This window comes from Muscardinus avellanarius, assembly GCF_963383645.1.
Source record: "Muscardinus avellanarius genome assembly, chromosome: 12".
Taxonomy (NCBI): domain Eukaryota; kingdom Metazoa; phylum Chordata; class Mammalia; order Rodentia; family Gliridae; genus Muscardinus; species Muscardinus avellanarius.
This window is the reverse complement of record NC_137798.1, coordinates 91738143-91754564: the sequence shown is the minus strand read 5'-3', so window position 1 is coordinate 91754564 and position 16422 is coordinate 91738143. Positions and strand designations below refer to the sequence as shown.

General features: G+C 38.2%; 1 protein-coding gene across 1 annotated transcript in view; it reads left to right on the top strand.

The window, feature by feature from the left end:
* The window catches only part of GALC (galactosylceramidase), a gene marked incomplete at both ends in the record, with an annotated part of 81086 nt that overhangs the window by 40600 nt on the left and 24064 nt on the right, over window positions 1–16422 (top strand). The window contains 3 exons of the mRNA XM_080707187.1: window positions 5616–5779; window positions 7350–7426; window positions 11298–11440. Coding sequence (XP_080563313.1) covers window positions 5616–5779; window positions 7350–7426; window positions 11298–11440 — 384 coding nt within the window. The remainder of the gene's footprint in view (window positions 1–5615; window positions 5780–7349; window positions 7427–11297; window positions 11441–16422) is intronic.

The following is a 16422-nucleotide window of genomic DNA, read 5'->3' as shown; positions in this document are numbered from 1 at the left end:
TGATACCAGGGATGGAACCCAGGGGCATTCTACCTTCGAGCTGCATCACCAGCCCTATTTTTTATTTTTTACTTTGAAACAGCAACAAAATTAATTGACTAATTAATTATATATATATATATTTTTAAATTAATTTAATTTTTGAGTTGCAAAGAACCTCACTAAGTAACTGAGGCTGTCCGCCAACTGAGGTCCTCCTGTCTCAGCCTCCCAAATGCTGGGATTACAAGCATGTACCACCATGCCTGGCTTGTCAGGTACATTCTAATGCAAAATTTTTTTTTAATAGTCTTCCTTGTGTTAGAACCCAATAGGTGTGTAATAATTGAGTATCATGGTGACCACAGACCAACAAATTATTTTGATCCCTGAGTCCTTCCTTCAGATTTTCCCAATTTAATAGTGATTTTTTTTAGGAGAAGTTTGATTTTAGTATAAAAATTAAGGAATTTTGGACCAAATTATAAGTTAATATTGTTTCATAGCCTGATTTGAGTGGTTTGTGGTCCGGGAGAGTTGATTTGTTGATCTAGTGTTGCCACCTGCTGGTTCAATCATAAAATTACATGTTCTAGACTTCATAGAAAATCTATTTACCAGGTGACTGTAGATGGCAATAGTAAAAAGCAAATTAGCTTCACATAGCTAGTGCTTCCACATTTTTATTTAGATACATGAAGAGACAAGTCGTATTTTTTTATCCACTTAAGATATAATCGCCAGCCAGGCATGGTGGCCCATGCTTATAATCCCAGCATTTGGGAGGCTGAGTCAGGAGGATTGTGGTTCGCAGACAGCCTCAGCTACTTAGTGAGACCCTTTGCAACTCAGTGAGACCTTGTTTCCAAATAAAGAATAAAAAATAGAGCTGGGGGATGTAGTTTGGAGGTACAGTGCCCCCGGGTTCCATCCCCAGTACTGCAAAAAAAAAAAAAAAAAAAAAAAAAAAAAAGAAGGGTATAATTGCCAAATCTTCACCTACCCCTTTGTGAGATTTTAAGTTGCTGACTTATTATTATACTTTTTTAGGTGGTTCTTTTCTATTTTTCCTATTTCAACTATAATTCTTTTGTGAAAACACATATGTATACATACACACATTTTATATATAGAAGCAATGAATGATAATGTCAAGCTGTTACCAGGTGGGGGTACTTGATGTGTGTGTGTGTGTATGTGTGTGTGTGTGTGTGTGTGTGTGTGTGTGTGTGTGTGTCTATCTGTCTGTCTGTGGTACCAGGGATTGAACCAGGGACATTCTACTTCCAAGCTACACCACCAGACTAAACATTAAGTTGTTGAGGCTGGCTTTGAACCTGTGATCCTCCTGTTTTGACCTCCCAAGTAGTCGGATCACAAGTGTGTGCCATTGGGCAAGAGGCTAGGTTCTTCCATGCCCTGTGTTCCATAAATAATTGGAAGTCAGGTTGGCAGGAAAATAGACACATTCAACACTAGCTCTGAAGGAAGATGATCGGGTAAGCTTATTTTTCTCTCATCTCTCCATCTCAAGGGAGCTCAGGGGCAAGGAAAGGTTTTACAGGAGGAGAGAAGGCAGAGTGAGACCAAAGGCAGAAGATACTATGCTTGTGTAGATTTAGCTGGGCTGTGTTAGAAACATGTCATCTAACTTCCTTGGTGTTCGTCCTCAGCAGGAGGAAGCAAAAGCAGTTATCAGGAAGTTTTTATTCTCGGTATTAACGACTTCAGAAGTTAAAACAATTTAGAGCTTTTAATTATAAAAGGAGCTTGGAAGTCTGTTTCAAAGCCATCAGACAGCAATATCTGAAGCTTGGAAATTGTTTGGTGAAGGAAAGATGAATCAGAGAAGATCCTTGAGTTGCCTATCTGTGGAATGCCACAGAACGTCTTTATCATTTGTATTGCTTCACTCACAGCTCTCAATCCCAAGCTCTGACATCAGTCTTAGAAACTGCCAGCTCTCCAGTCCCGGAGCTCTTACAGCTCTGTGGAGAGTTACTGTGGTGCAGTGAAGAGTTTTTCCTAATTTAGGATGACTTTATCAGGTTGTTTCTAAGGTAATACTTTTACTGAAGTTTCTGATCATGACAGTGGAGTTCCTGACTTCATCATTTGGGTCTGTAAAAGAGGTGACTGGGTTTGTGTCCATGGGCACCATTACTTTGATCATCAGTTTGGAAGCCAGCCACCATAGGAAACCTTGAACTTTTCTTTGGCGACCCCTGTCCTGCGCGCCTTTGAACACTATATAGAGGGTTCTGTCTAAACCCAGACTCTGTTGTTTCTCTGTGCAACTCCAGAAAATTTGAGAGGCTCCTTACTTGTATAAAGAGATGGTCTATTACCCATGATCTGTCCCCGTGGGTAAGGAGATGAGGGAGACAGAAAAGGGGAAGACCCTGGAAACAGGAGGAGAGTGATATATCCTGAAAGAAAAGGAACCAGGGAATGGTGGTTTTTGGTATCTACAAAGTACTGTCTTCATCTTTCTCGAGCCCTATGACCATGTTGCTTTTCTGCTCAGCAGGACGCAGTGACTCTTTTCCTGTTACCAATTCAGCCCAGCACCTCCATGCCTGATTTCCAAAATCTTTATGATTTGGTCTCTTCTCTTTGTTCTGTGTTTCCTAATTCCACCCTCTGTTTGAGGCAGCTAGTTCTGCTCAGAGGTGCACACAGATCCTATGCTCATTTCTGCTCTGAGTCTACTTATTTGGGGTTGTGGGAGGGACTGGGTGATACCAGACACCTTTACATCCTTTTCATACTACCTTGTGGCAGAGATAGCTCTCCCCACCTTCTAGATTGAGAAACTGAGGCTTGGGAAAGAGATTCACCAAGATCTCATACTTGTAAGTGGCAGAACCAGGGATGGGAGGGGAGGTCTGTCTGGCTCTGTTGACTACCTCTCACAGCCTGGTTCTGATCATTTTCTTCTTCCTGAGAGCAGGAAAGGGGAAATTAGCTTAGTTATCTGTAGTGCTGATGTGGCTAATAAGTTCTCAAGTGTGGTCAGTGTTCACAGTTCTTCTCAGTGTCCACAGACTGTGGCTCTGAAAGAATAAACTACACTTTCATTCTGTTCCATCCCTTGTCTAAAAAATTGCCTGGCAGATTCTGATAACAGAAACACTTACTTTGGAATTCTATAGAAAAAAAGGAGGAAGGTTTTATTTTCCCTCATTTCATCTCTAAATAGAGTGAGTTATGGTACTGACAGTATCTATTGCCCTTTCACACTTCTGATGAACCCAGAAAGGTGGCAGGGTGTACGTCACAGTGCTGACCCTTTTTTCCCCTGTGAAATTTTTTTATTTCTATATATGTGCCTTGACTTAAAGCTTACATTGTCTCATATTAGCATGGCTGTGCTGCATTAGTGTATTTTTAGTGTTTACAGTACATTTTTTTTTTGGTGGTACTGGGGTTCCTGGAAGCCCTTCTACCTCCGGGCTACACTCCCAGACCTCTTTTTACATTTTTATATTTGGAAACAGGGTCTCCTAAGCCAGCGCACGAGGCTGGCTTCGAACCTGCACGATCCTCCTGTCTCTGCCTCCCAAGCGCGGGGATTACAAGCGTGCGCCACCACGCCCGGCTTTACAGTACATTTTTAAACATACATTTTTGGGTGCATTGTAGGTATGCATCACAGGGAGTAAAGTTCAAAGTGGTACAACCACACGTGCACACAGCCCTTGGTGTGTGTCTCCCCCCCACCCCCCATGTCCGTGGTGGTGAGGTTGGCGTGACGCCTCCGTGTGTGTGTGTGTGGGATAGCATTGTTGGAACTGTTTCTTCTCCAAGCCCCCTTTTTCTCCCCACCACCCTCCACTCTTCTCTTGGTCTCTCCCTCACATTTTAAGGCCTCTCTTGTTTCCTGTTTTCTCTCTAGCTTCTACATCAGAGAGAAAATATTCAACCCTTGACTTTCTGAGACTGGCTGACTTCACTCAGCAGAAGAGTCTTGAGTTCATCTCTTCTCCTGTAGATGACACAATTCTGTTCTTTATGACTGAGTAAAAGTCCGCATTTTCTTTACCCACTCATCTGTTGATGGACACCTAGGTTGGCTCCATAATTTGGTTTCACTCTCATGATCATCTATAGAGAGAAAAACTCCAGTGTCAGAGTATACGAGAGACTGGGCTTAACTTACTTATCATTCAGTCTTCCTGTAAAGCAGGAAGACTGTCCAGCTGTGATTATATAATTAAACAGAATCTTTCCAACTGTGTAACTGTTGTAGGTACTTCTTCTTTTTTTAAATGTATTTTCCTTTATGCAGTAAAATTCCACTGTGCAAAATCCTCTGAGAAGAAACTCTGAATAAAGTGTAACAGCCACATAATGCTAGATCCAGTTTTCTCCCACCCCATTTCCAAAATAGATTTCTTGGTGTACTTACTCTTGCCTTGGAGTACCTGCTTGCTCTATTGGTCGTATGTGAGTTTTCTTTTCTCCTACTTGCAGTTAGGTGTTGAGTAGGAAGTGAATTGTTTTCAGAGATTATGTTGATTTGAGCTGGATGTGTTATCCCCGAAGGGAAGTGTTGTATTTGGTAGCATGTTTAAAAGGAAACCTGGAGACATCAGTGTAAAAGCTCTGGTAGTCCCTGAATGCCTGTATCTTTTCTCTCTTGAGATACTCCTGTGGATCAGTGAGCCTAGATCAGAGTTTCATTGCCTCTGTGTAGACAGAGATGCCCTGTAATGTAAAATGGTTCTTGCATTTCTGTTCCAGAAGGCTCCACATCACCTGGGAAGTTGATAGATAGACTGACGGACTCAGATGCCTTAGGGGTGGGGCCATAGGTCTGAGTTTAACAAGCCTCCAGCGTTGCTCCAGTTCCAGAACCCCTGTTGTGGTACTGCAGCATCAACACAGAGTTGACTCTGTCTTTGCAGAGAAAGAATTTTACCTTTCTTCAGGAATTTTTAAGTTGTCTTCAGGTATAAATGTAAAAATTGACCCCAGAGTAGCTTATATTGTCCCAGAGGCTCTTAACTTACCTTTTTTGCGAATGAAATTTGAATATGCCTTTGTTCAGTTGTATAGAAACTCTTGCCTTTTATGATTTTAGAGAAATAGAAATAAGTAGCTTCTTTCCATGTTGTGTTCTTAGGATGACAAATTGTTTTACTATAGAGAATCAAAAAACTTGATTGTAAGGAGCTTAAACACTATAAATATTATCCAGTAACTTATTAAAAGAAGCAGTGTGCCGGGCATGGTGGCGCACGCTTGTAATCCCAGCTCTTGGGAGGCAGAGACAAGAGGATCACACAGGTTCAAAGCCAGCCTCAGCTACTTAGTGAGGCTCTCAGCAACTTAGTGAGACCCTGTTTCCAAATAAAAATATAAAGTAGGCTGGGAGTATAGCCCAGAGGTAGAAAGCCTCTGGGTTCCACCCCCAGTACCACCAAAAAGAAAAAAAAAAAAAAAAAGAAGCAGTGCTGTGACTTAAGTCTTGTAAAACTTAAAACTGTCATTGGTGAGATACTTGAAGTCCATCATACTTAGCAAATCAAGCTATTGCCTCAGAAGTTTGGAAGTATTTGCTGTACAATGGCACGCTTGTCCATTAGGAAAGGCATAATTCAAGAGCACTAATCCACCTTTCCATTCTGCAGGACCAATCTGACTCTACACTGCGATGTTTACATAGAAGCCCCTGGGAAGGGAGGTGTATTCATTGCAGGAAGAGTCAATAAGGGTGGTATTTTGATTAGAAATGCCAAAGGAGTTTTCTTCTGGATTTTTGCAAGTGGATCATACAAAGTTACTGGTGATCTAGGTAAGTGCTATTTTGTGTTTTTATAGCAGGTGACTTACTATGTGATATGTTACTTCGAGCATCTTCTTGTTATTTATGGGAGCAATAAAGAACTCCACCTCAAGGTACTTCTAATTGGGAAGAAGCTTAGCACATCTATAGGAATATCAATTCAGAGTTATGGAGTTGTTTAATTGGTAGAGATGGGGAGATCAGTAAACGAGGAAGTGATTCTACAAAGTTTTCCAGGGTGTTGTGGGTGAGCTGGGCTGTGACAGAGGATTTGTGTGGACTGGGATGAGGTGGGTTGGGAGGGAGTGAATGCTGAGGAGACACCATGAATAAGCAAGACTGTAACAATGTCACTACTGTGCTTATGGAACTTAAGGGATTGATCTGCGTAAGAGGAAAAACCCCTTTTCCTAATTAATACTTGAGAAGAGCTTGACTTTCTCATTCATCTGAACAGTCCTTGTCCTGTGCTGAACAGCATGTAATACAGAACGGGTACTTAGAATGTACTGACATTGAACTGTGTCCAGTTTAATTTGGTTTTAGTATACCGTGCCTCATTGACACTAAACCTTATTGATAGTGACTTTTCTTGATTTTCAGTCTCTTTTTTATTTTGGTAATACTGGGGATTCTGCCTGGTTTTGGGGGGGGTTCTACCTCTGAGCTCTACCTCCAGACCTATTTTATTTTTTATTTTGATATGGTCTCACAAGTTACAGAGACTGGCCTTGAACCCATGATCCTCCTGTCTCAGCCTCCTAAGTACGGAGACTAAAGGTGTGTGCCACTGGACCTGGCTTGATTTTCCCCCTGCATTAATTTAAAAAAAAATCTCCTTTAAAGTTTGCTGCTCTTTGCTTTAGCTCCATAAAAAAAAAAAAAAAATAATAAAGAGAGTGTGGGTGGCAAGGACATTAGGGTTGGAATTGCATATTCACAGCATGACTGATCTAGAAGTTACCTCACTGATTTTCTAATCCAAAACAGAGAGCCAGGGAAGTTAAGTGATTTTTCCTGTTTCAAAAACTAGCTAGTGGCAAAATTAGAACTAGGAATTTAAGTTTGTATTTCAGTCTCCTCTGTTCTGCTTTAAATTGCTTGTTTGGCATCTCATCCTGGATTTCTCTCACATTCAAACGCAGTAAATCCAGGACTTAATTTATTCTTTCCCCCCTCTACTTGTAAGTTAGTGCAGTTACCATGTAAGCACGTCCACTGGCTTGGAGTCTTGGAGGAGCCTTGGTCTGCTCCCTCTTATCCTCTGTCTGTAGCCTGGCTATGAATGTACACCTGAACTAGGTGCTGTCTCACTAGTCTGTCTCACTAGTTCTTCTCTGAGCTAATACAGACATGTAGTTTATGTTTCAGAGTAGGATCTCAGTACACGTTTATGGGATGTATAGCAGAATGGGAGATGTTTTATTTGAAATCAGTTGTAGATCTGGAAATGAAATCATTCTCTTCAAGGCTGACTTTATCACATACAAATACCATCTGAGAATCCATATTGAGTGTATGATTCTGTGATTTAGATTTAAAAGAACATATCAGCTAAGACAATCTTTTTGTGTTACAGCTGGATGGAACATATATGCTACAGGACATGCTGAAGTTACAGCAAAAAAATGGTATACACTCACATTGATAATTGAGGTAAATATTGCTGATTAGAATGTTTGGAGGTAAAATGTTCTGATTCCTTTCCAGGATTTTTTGTTATAAAAATGAGTTGGCAGAAAGTATGATTAAAAAATGAAAAGAGTCAGGTCATCAACCACACAGAAACTGTAGAACATTTTTCCTTAGGATGAAAATGTATGTCAGTAACCTGCATAATAACTAGTAGACTTTGTCAGGTCACTGTTTTTTAAAATTGTGTATCTGTCCTTTAAGTTGAGGAGTAATTGGTAAACTTAATAACTGAACTATTTTTTTTAGTTTACTTGGACCAAGACTCTAATTGGGTAACACAAAAGTGCTTCCAAAGGATGCTGTACAGAGATAGTCTTTTGTAAAATAGACTGCTCTCTGCAAGATGGTCCTCTCAGAATTTTGTTTAGGTTGTGATAGAAATTAACTATGAGAGTCAAATAACTTTTGAACTTGTTCTCTTTTCCCACCTAACAATAAAAATGATAGTACTAATTTTAGCATGAATAATATGAATGAAAAATCAGTGTAGCTTATTTAGCCATACTAAACTTTTGAAGACATACTTTTACTGGTGCACTTTAACTACACATACTAACGAGGCCCAGAGTGGTGGGATCACACACTCAGCACACCCCGTGTCTTCTCCAGACCCCACCCTGCCCCCGCCTCTGCCCATACGTATTGTCAAGCTTGGTATCGACAACTTCATACGTGCACGCAGCATTAACTGGACTGTTTCCCCATCAGTCTCCCTTTCCCCCTCCGTGTCTCCCTCTCCAAGCCCCCTCCCACCATCCTACGGCCCTCTCCTCATTTACCTGCATTCCCTTTTGTTACTCAGTTTCTCTTTAGCTTCCACAGATGAGAGAAAACATTCTTACTTTCTGAGAATGCCTGATCTCCCTAAGCATAATACACGCTAGTGCCATCCATTTCCCTGAAAGTGACATGACTTCGCTCTTCTTTGTGGCTGAGGAAGTTCCATTGTGTGTATACACCATATTTTCTTTAACCTTTCATCGATGGATGGACACCTAGGCTGGTTTCATAATTTGGATATTGGGAGTTGTGCTGCTGTAAACATGGATTATGCATTTATCACTGTGATATTCTGATTTCAGTTCCTTTGAAAAGACACTCAGGAGTGGTATAGCTGGGGCATATTTAACCATATTACACTTGATGAGCATACATTTTTCTCAATTGTTCTTTTTTAGGGGGGATCCTAAATGTTCTTCTTGGGCTGCACATGTGATATTGGTCATTTAGGCAGACAATTAGAAGTGGAATTACATTAAAAATTTTAACAGATACTATTGTATTTGTAGTAAAACTATACAAATTTTTGAAGAAATTCTAGTAATATTTAACATTATTGACTTTAAAGATTTTTTCAAACTTATTGATATGATTTGTGTCTCTGATAATTCTGGGGGTTGTACATCTTACTGTGTTTATTGACTTGTACTTGTCCACAGTCTTTACTCATTTATCTATTGTGTCATTTTTTCTGATGGATTTGTATGAATTTATTATATATTTTTAAATATTAACCTATTACTACATATCACAAATATTTTCTATTTGTTATGTGTATTTTAATTTTGCATGTGGTATTTTTGATGAATTGAAACTTTAAATTTTGATATTGTCAAATAATTGTCTAAAAAAATTCTACCTTTTGTATTTTATGTAAGCAGGGCTTTCTCTACTTCAAAATTAGGATTTTTTTTCCCCCCAAATAAACAAGGTTTAGGATTTATCTTAATGTTTAAAGTTTTAATTCATCTGTAATTTACTTGTGAATTATAAGGGGAGGTACCTAAAATAGCACTTTAAAAAAGAAATGGGTAGTTAACATCATTTATTTTATGGCCTGTTCATCTGTATATAATTTAAAGGCCATCTTTTTAATGTAACAAACCAGGACATGTGCATAGACTTATTTCTGGAGTTTATTCTTCAAAAAATTTTTGTCTGTTATTATCCAGTACCATACTTTAAATTATGTTACCTCTCAAAAATCTTTGTTATAAGGTTTATTCCTTCACTTTCTCCAGAACTCTTTCTTGCCCACTTGGTATAAATAGCACCCATCTCACTCTTTGTCCTTTTTCTATTTATTTTTTCAAACCTTTCATCACCATGTGACACCACATATATTCTGTTGTATAGCTACCCCCATTTTAGCTATTTTTTCTGTTATGTCTTTAATATGTGATTTATTAATTTTAGAAATTAGGGTTTGTCTTGTTACTAGACTTATACCCAGTCAGGCTCCATTATTAATTGCTCCATTAACTGTGGATATTCTGCTTCTCTGTTGCCTTTCAATTTTATGCCTTGTATTTTGAGAGTCTTTATATAAAGTAGTCCCTGAAGAATCTATGCTCAGACCAACCTGTTTCAGTTCTTTACTTGCTACTCAGTGTTTATCTCTTATTTATTGTATGTGTGTTTCTACTAGAATGCAAGCACTATAAAAGCAGGCCCCTTGTTTTGGGTTCTTCCTTAATTTCCAGTGGTATATTTCAGACAATGTTTGACATAAAATATTGCTGCATAAATGAAAAACACAAAGCATCATCTGTATTAGGCCCTCTGCTGGATTGTTCTCAATATGTGTCAGGTGCCTACCCCCCAGCACTATAGCTTGGTGGTTAGAGTGCAGCTTTTGAAGTCTGCAGTTTCTAATTCCAAGTATTTTGTATCATAAGCTTCAGTCTTTGTATCAGTTCAGCTTCCATTAATAACATGAAGCGATACCCTTCTTATAAGGATTAGATTTGATTATATGTATGAAAAGTGGCATAGCATCTGATATGATAAGTTAATGTTCTTCAGAGTAGAGTACTCAGAACTAGATAGACCAGCATTTATAATGCCCCTGACACTTACTGAGACTTCTAGCAAGTGAGTTTTACTTCTTTGATCTTCTGTTTCCTTATCCGAAAAATAAAAGTGACTTCTTTGAGGTTGTTTTGAGGGTTAAATGTGTTCCATATAATCGTATATATTAAATGTGTTTCATATAATCCTATATATTGCCAAGAAAAAATATATATATATTGTGGTACTGGAGTTCCTGGAAACCCTTCTACCTCCGGGCTACACTCCCAGACCTATTTTTATATTTTTATTTGGAAACAGGGTCTCGTAAGCCAGCACAGCTGGCTTCGAACCTGCGCGATCCTCCTGTCTCTGCCTCCCAAGCGCGGGATTACAAGCGTGCGCCACCACACCCGACAAGGGTATTTCTCTTTTAACACCTGCTCCCCACTTCTGCCCCATCATCAGTTTAACTGAGGGCTGCTATTTTTCTAGCTTAAGGGTATGAGTTCCATATGGCTTTGTAATGATGGGCTCTACTTCGAGACAAAGTAATAAAGTTAAGGCTAATTACTTTTCTTCTGGCTGGGTGAAGGGTCCTTAATGAAGACTTTAAATAAATAATGAGGTAGAGACAGATGTCTTGGCTCTAGTACAGTGATATCTGAAGAACTGGGACCTGCTAGCTACAAACCCTTATCCTGTAACTACTGTAAACAAACCTTTTGGCTAAAACTTATTATACTGTTATAAAAACTATTAAATCATTTTTGCTCTTACCTTTTAGTGGAGTGCAAGGAAATTCTGAGAAACTCCTTATACCTTGATAACTATTTAAATAGGTAGTTCCTGGTAGTTCGTCCAGAAAGTTTTTTCTGTCTTCACAACTTTTGCTCAAAGTCACAGACATGTTCTGCAGTGGTTAAGTCTTGAGTGATAAAGGCTTTTGCTTCATTAAATTGGTAACCTATCTTGTTAAGAATTGAGCTTCTTAACAAGGTTCATTTCCCTCTTTTCAAGAGATGTTTTTTCTTTATTCCAGGGTGATTTCTCCTCTGGCATGTTGAATGGCAAGCCTCTGTGGACAAACGTCCATGTGAATTACCCAAAGAATGGCTGGGCTGCGATCGGAACTCACTCCTTTGAATTTGCACAGTTTGACAACTTTTATGTGGAATCTGCACAGTAATCCTTGTAGAGTATCATAGAATACTCTGTGGATTTTTTTTTTTTTGGCTTTGGCTTTGGCTTAGAGCCAATTTTTACTTCGCAGGACCAGTATTTGAGCCTTTGGAGGCTAAAATTAATGAAGAGTAAATTGGAAGAGATATATTTTTGCTTGATCATCTGAAAGATTTTATTAGAATTAATTCCAAAGCAAATCTAGGTGAATTTTCAACATTCTGATGTATCCCCTTAAATTCCGCCTGTTTGTTGGTCCTCCCTGCAGGAATGGTTTGAGTGGTTCCAACTTCAAAGCCTTGGAGCTAATGCTGAGGTAGCGCTCTCATTTGCAAGTGATCACGAGATGGCCACGACCTGGTCCCCACTGAGATGTATTTGAGTGCTGCTGGTAGTCTTAAGTGCGCTGGGATCCTCGCCATAAGATGATGCCATGTCGTAAGAGAAGCTGAAGACAAGTGCTACTTTTTGAAAACTACTTCAGCGTGTCATTCTTAGACTCTAACAAGGATATCTTCATCTTTTTTTAAAGATGACTTTTTGTATTGTGGGATATGATGAATGGAATTATTTGAAAAATGCCTCATTAATAAACTACCTCTAAAGCTGTTTTTCAGTAATAATTATTAGCAGATTAATTGGGTTGCTTGCATTCTTTAATTCTTTTGACTTTAACTTCTAGTCTTACCAGCTGCATAACTCTCTGTGAATGTTTTCCCAACTTGCTGGAAGAAGATAGGAATCCCAGTATACCCAGTGCTGTAAGAGGGTCAAAAGCCAAAGTTGTAGCTCTTTTTCTGAGTCTAATTCTTTGTGCCTATTTGTGGTTGGTCCTCACATGAAGCACTGGAAACAGACTAAAACAGCTCATGAATACTTTCATATCGGTATGTGTGGAAGGAGGGGAAAACAACCTTTTTCTAGCTCACAGAGTTGGATCATCTCTGAATGTTTTGTATGGTCAGATGCGATTATTTTCTTACAGTCCTAATGTGTTCATATTTAAGTATGAGTGAGCATATTTCTCATTAGTACGATTCATATCTAAGCATCAGTGTAGCTCTTAGAAGAAAGTCAGTTCTTCACTTGGGTAAATTCTGGAATTTTTTATAAGAAAATAATTACTCACTGAATTAATTCTATTATTTAGAAATTTGTAATGGCCTAAGATAGGCTAAGCCACAATGGAAGTTTGTACTACTTTTGAAGAGAAGAAGCTAACTACTAGAATAAATCATATCACAAAGAAGAGGAAACCCAAGCTCAAGTGATTTTTAGTTTGGATCTCTAAATATTTTTGAAAACTAACATATAGGTATAACTTGCTTACAATAGAAGTTTGATAAGTGTATATGCCTATGTACTCGTATTCCAGGCAAGCTATTGAATATTTTCATCACCTCAGAAAGTTCTCTTGTGCAAGTGTGCAGTCAATTCCCCTCACTCCCTGCCTCCGACAAACACCGATATTATTTCTGTCTCTATAAATGTTTCTTTTTTGTTCCAAATCATAAAAGTGGCATCATATGCTGTGTACTCTTGTGAATGGTTTCTTCATGTCAGCACATTACTTTTGAGATTAGTCATATATCTTCTTATATCTGAAGAGTATACCATTGTGTGAGTATACCACAATTTTGTTTCTCTCCTTCCAGTTTCCAGCATTACAAATAAAATTGCTATCATCATTTACATTCAAATCTTTGTGTGAACATATGTCTTTATTTCTTTTAAATGAATACTAAGGAGTGAATTGATGGGAATCACATAAAATCTATATTTAACTTTGTAAAAAATCACCAAACTTTTCCAAAATGATTCTATAATTTGGCACTTCCATCAACATTGTTTGAGAGTTCCAGATACTCCATAATTTTTTTCCACTGCTTCCTGTTGCCATTATTTATAGTTTCAGTCCTTTTGTATGTATGGTAGGTGCACTTCTCCTGACTAGAGATGTTGAATGTCTTTTCATGGGCTTATTTGCAAGTCACATATTTTGTTTTATGAAATAGCTGTTGAAATATTAAAAATTATCTTTTCATTGCGGTTTAAGGTGTCTATACCAAATACAATTGGTACAAGAATGATATCTTTTTTCAATTAAAATGTTCTTATGAACTTATTTTATTTATTTTTATTGGTGCACTATAGTCTCATATAATGTGGATCATGTTGACAAGGGCATATATTTACATAGCGCTTGGTTCCCTCCTCCGCCACTTTCCCTTTTCCCTCCCTCCCAATCCTGAGTGTTCAGGTTATCAATGTTATATTCACATGTATACACATATTCAAATGTAACTTTTCCATTAATGAACCTCTGCCTTCTTCCTCCCCTACTCTTCCTTCCTTGATTTGCTGAGGTTTTTCCTCCATTAAGAGTCCCTCTGTTATTCCTATCACTCCTTAGTTTGAGCCTATTAGAGAAAACATGTCCCTTCTCTGTCTGTGCTTGGCTAATCTTACTTAACATCTTTCCATCTTCTTACAAATGACATGATTTTGTTCTTCTTTATTGTTGAGTATAATTTTTTTTTTTTTTTTGCGGGTTTGGAGATGGAACCCAGGGGCATTTGACCTCCGAGATATACCCCTTGCCCTATTTTTTTTTTTTTAAATTCTTTATTTTGAAACCAGATCTCACTGACTTGCAGAGGGTCTCACTAAGTAGCTGAGGCTATCCATGAACCATGATCCTCTGGTCTTAGCCTCCTGAATGCTGGGATTACAAGCGTGTGCCACCACACCCAGCTGCTGAGTATAATTCCATTGTGTGTATTTCCCATAATTTCGCAATCCATTCATCTGTTGATGGACACCTAGGTTGGTTCCATATTTTGGGTATTGTGAATTGTGCTGCTTTGAACATGGGTATGAATATGTTACTGTAGTCTTCTGATTTCATCTTCTTTGGAAAGAAACCCATGAGTGGTATAGCCAGATCATATGGTGGATCCATTCCCAGTTTTCTAAGGAATCTCAACACTGATCTCCAAGGCAGCTGAACTAGTTTGCACTCACACCAACAGTGTGAGAGAGTTTCTATTTCCCCTCATCCTTGCCATCATTTGTTATTATTTGAGTTCTTTATGCTTGTCACTCTGATTGGTGTTAAATGGAATCTCAGTGTAGTTGTGATTTGCATTTCTTTGATTGCTAATGATGTTGAACATTTATGTATCAGGCAGTTGTATCTCTTGTGAACTGTCTATTCAATTCAGGTGCCCATTTCTTGATTGAATTTTTTTTGTTTTGCTAGTATAGAGTCTTTTGAGCTCTTTGTATATTCTGGATATCTGGTAAAGATCAGAGGAGTACCTGGTAAAGATCTTCTGCCATTCTGTAGGCTTTCTCTTTAGATTCTTGATGGTATACTTTGATAAGCAGAAACTTTTTAAATTTGATGGTATCCTACTTGTTAATTCTTGTTTTAATTTCCTGTGCTTTGGAGGTCTTGTTGAGGAAGTTACTGTCTGACCTATATATTGGAGGGTTGAATTTATGCCCTCCTATAATAGCTTCACAGCCTCTTGTCTGATTTCCAGGTCTTTGATCCATCTTGAGTTTATTCCTGTGCATGGTGAGGATTTAGTTCCATTTTTCTACAAATGGATAGGCAGCTCAGCACTATTTGTTGAAAAGGCTGTCTTTTCTCTAGCATACAAATTTGGCCTTTTTGTCAAAGATCAATTGACTATAAGTGTGTGGGTTTCTGTATCTTCTCTTCCATTGGTCTGTATACTTGTTTTTGTGCCAATACCATGCTGTTTAACTACATTGCCCTGTAGTATAATTTGAAGTCAGGTATTGTAATGCCTCCTGCATGGTTCTTATTGCTAAGAATTGCTGTGACTATTATGGGTCTTTTGTTCCTCTTTGTGAAATTCATGACTGATTTTTCTAAGTCTATGAAGAATGTTGTTGGTGTTTTGATAGGAATTGCATTGAATCTGTAGATAAATTTTGGCAGAATGGCCATTTGGATAATACTTATTCTGCCTATTCATGAGCAATGGAGATCTTTCCATCTTCCAAGGTCTTCAATTATTTTCTTTAATGTTTTATTTTTTTCATTGTAGAGGTCTTTTATGTCTTTTATTAGGTTTATTCCTACATATTTTATTGATTTTGAGGTTATTGTGAATGGAATTATTCTTTGTGGATTCATTGTTGGCATATAGAAAAGCAACTGACTTTTTAAGGTTGATTTTGTATCCCACATTGCTGAATTAATCAGTTCCAGTAGTCTTTTGGTCGATTTCCTTGGGTCTTCTAGATATAGGGTCATGTCATCTGCAGACAAGAATAATTTTAATTCCTCTTTTCCTATTGGAATTCCTTTTATATCCTTCTCTTGTCTTACTGCTGTGGCAAGAATCTGGAGGACTACATTGAAAAAAGTGGTAAGCCGGGCGTGGTGTCGCACGCTTGTAATCCCCACACTTGGGAGGCGGAGACAGGAGGATTGCATAGGTTTGAAGCCAGCCATGCTGGCTTAAGAGACCCTGTTTCCAAATAAAAATATATATTTAAAAAAATAGGTCTGGGAGTGTAGCCCAGAGGTAGAATGGCTTCCAGGAACCCCAGTACCACCAAAAAAAAAAAAAAAAAAAAAAAAGAAAAGAAAAGAAAAAAGGAGTGGTGATAGTGGGCATTCTTGTCTTCTTCCTGATTTTAGAGGTAATTTTTGCAGTTTTTAACCATTCAATATGAGGTTCGCTTTGGGTTTATTGTGTATTGTCTTAATGATGTTGACATGCATTCCTTCTATTCCAATTTTCTGCAGTTTAACATGAATAGATGTTGAATTTTGTCAAATGCTTTTTTAGCATCTTTTTTTTTTTTTGCAGTACTTGGGATGGTACTTGGGGACATTCTATCTCTGAAAAACACCTCCTCCAGCCCTATTATTTTAATTTTTTTTTTTATTTGGAAACAGAGTTTCACTGAGTTGCAAAGGGCCTCACTATGTAACTGAGGCT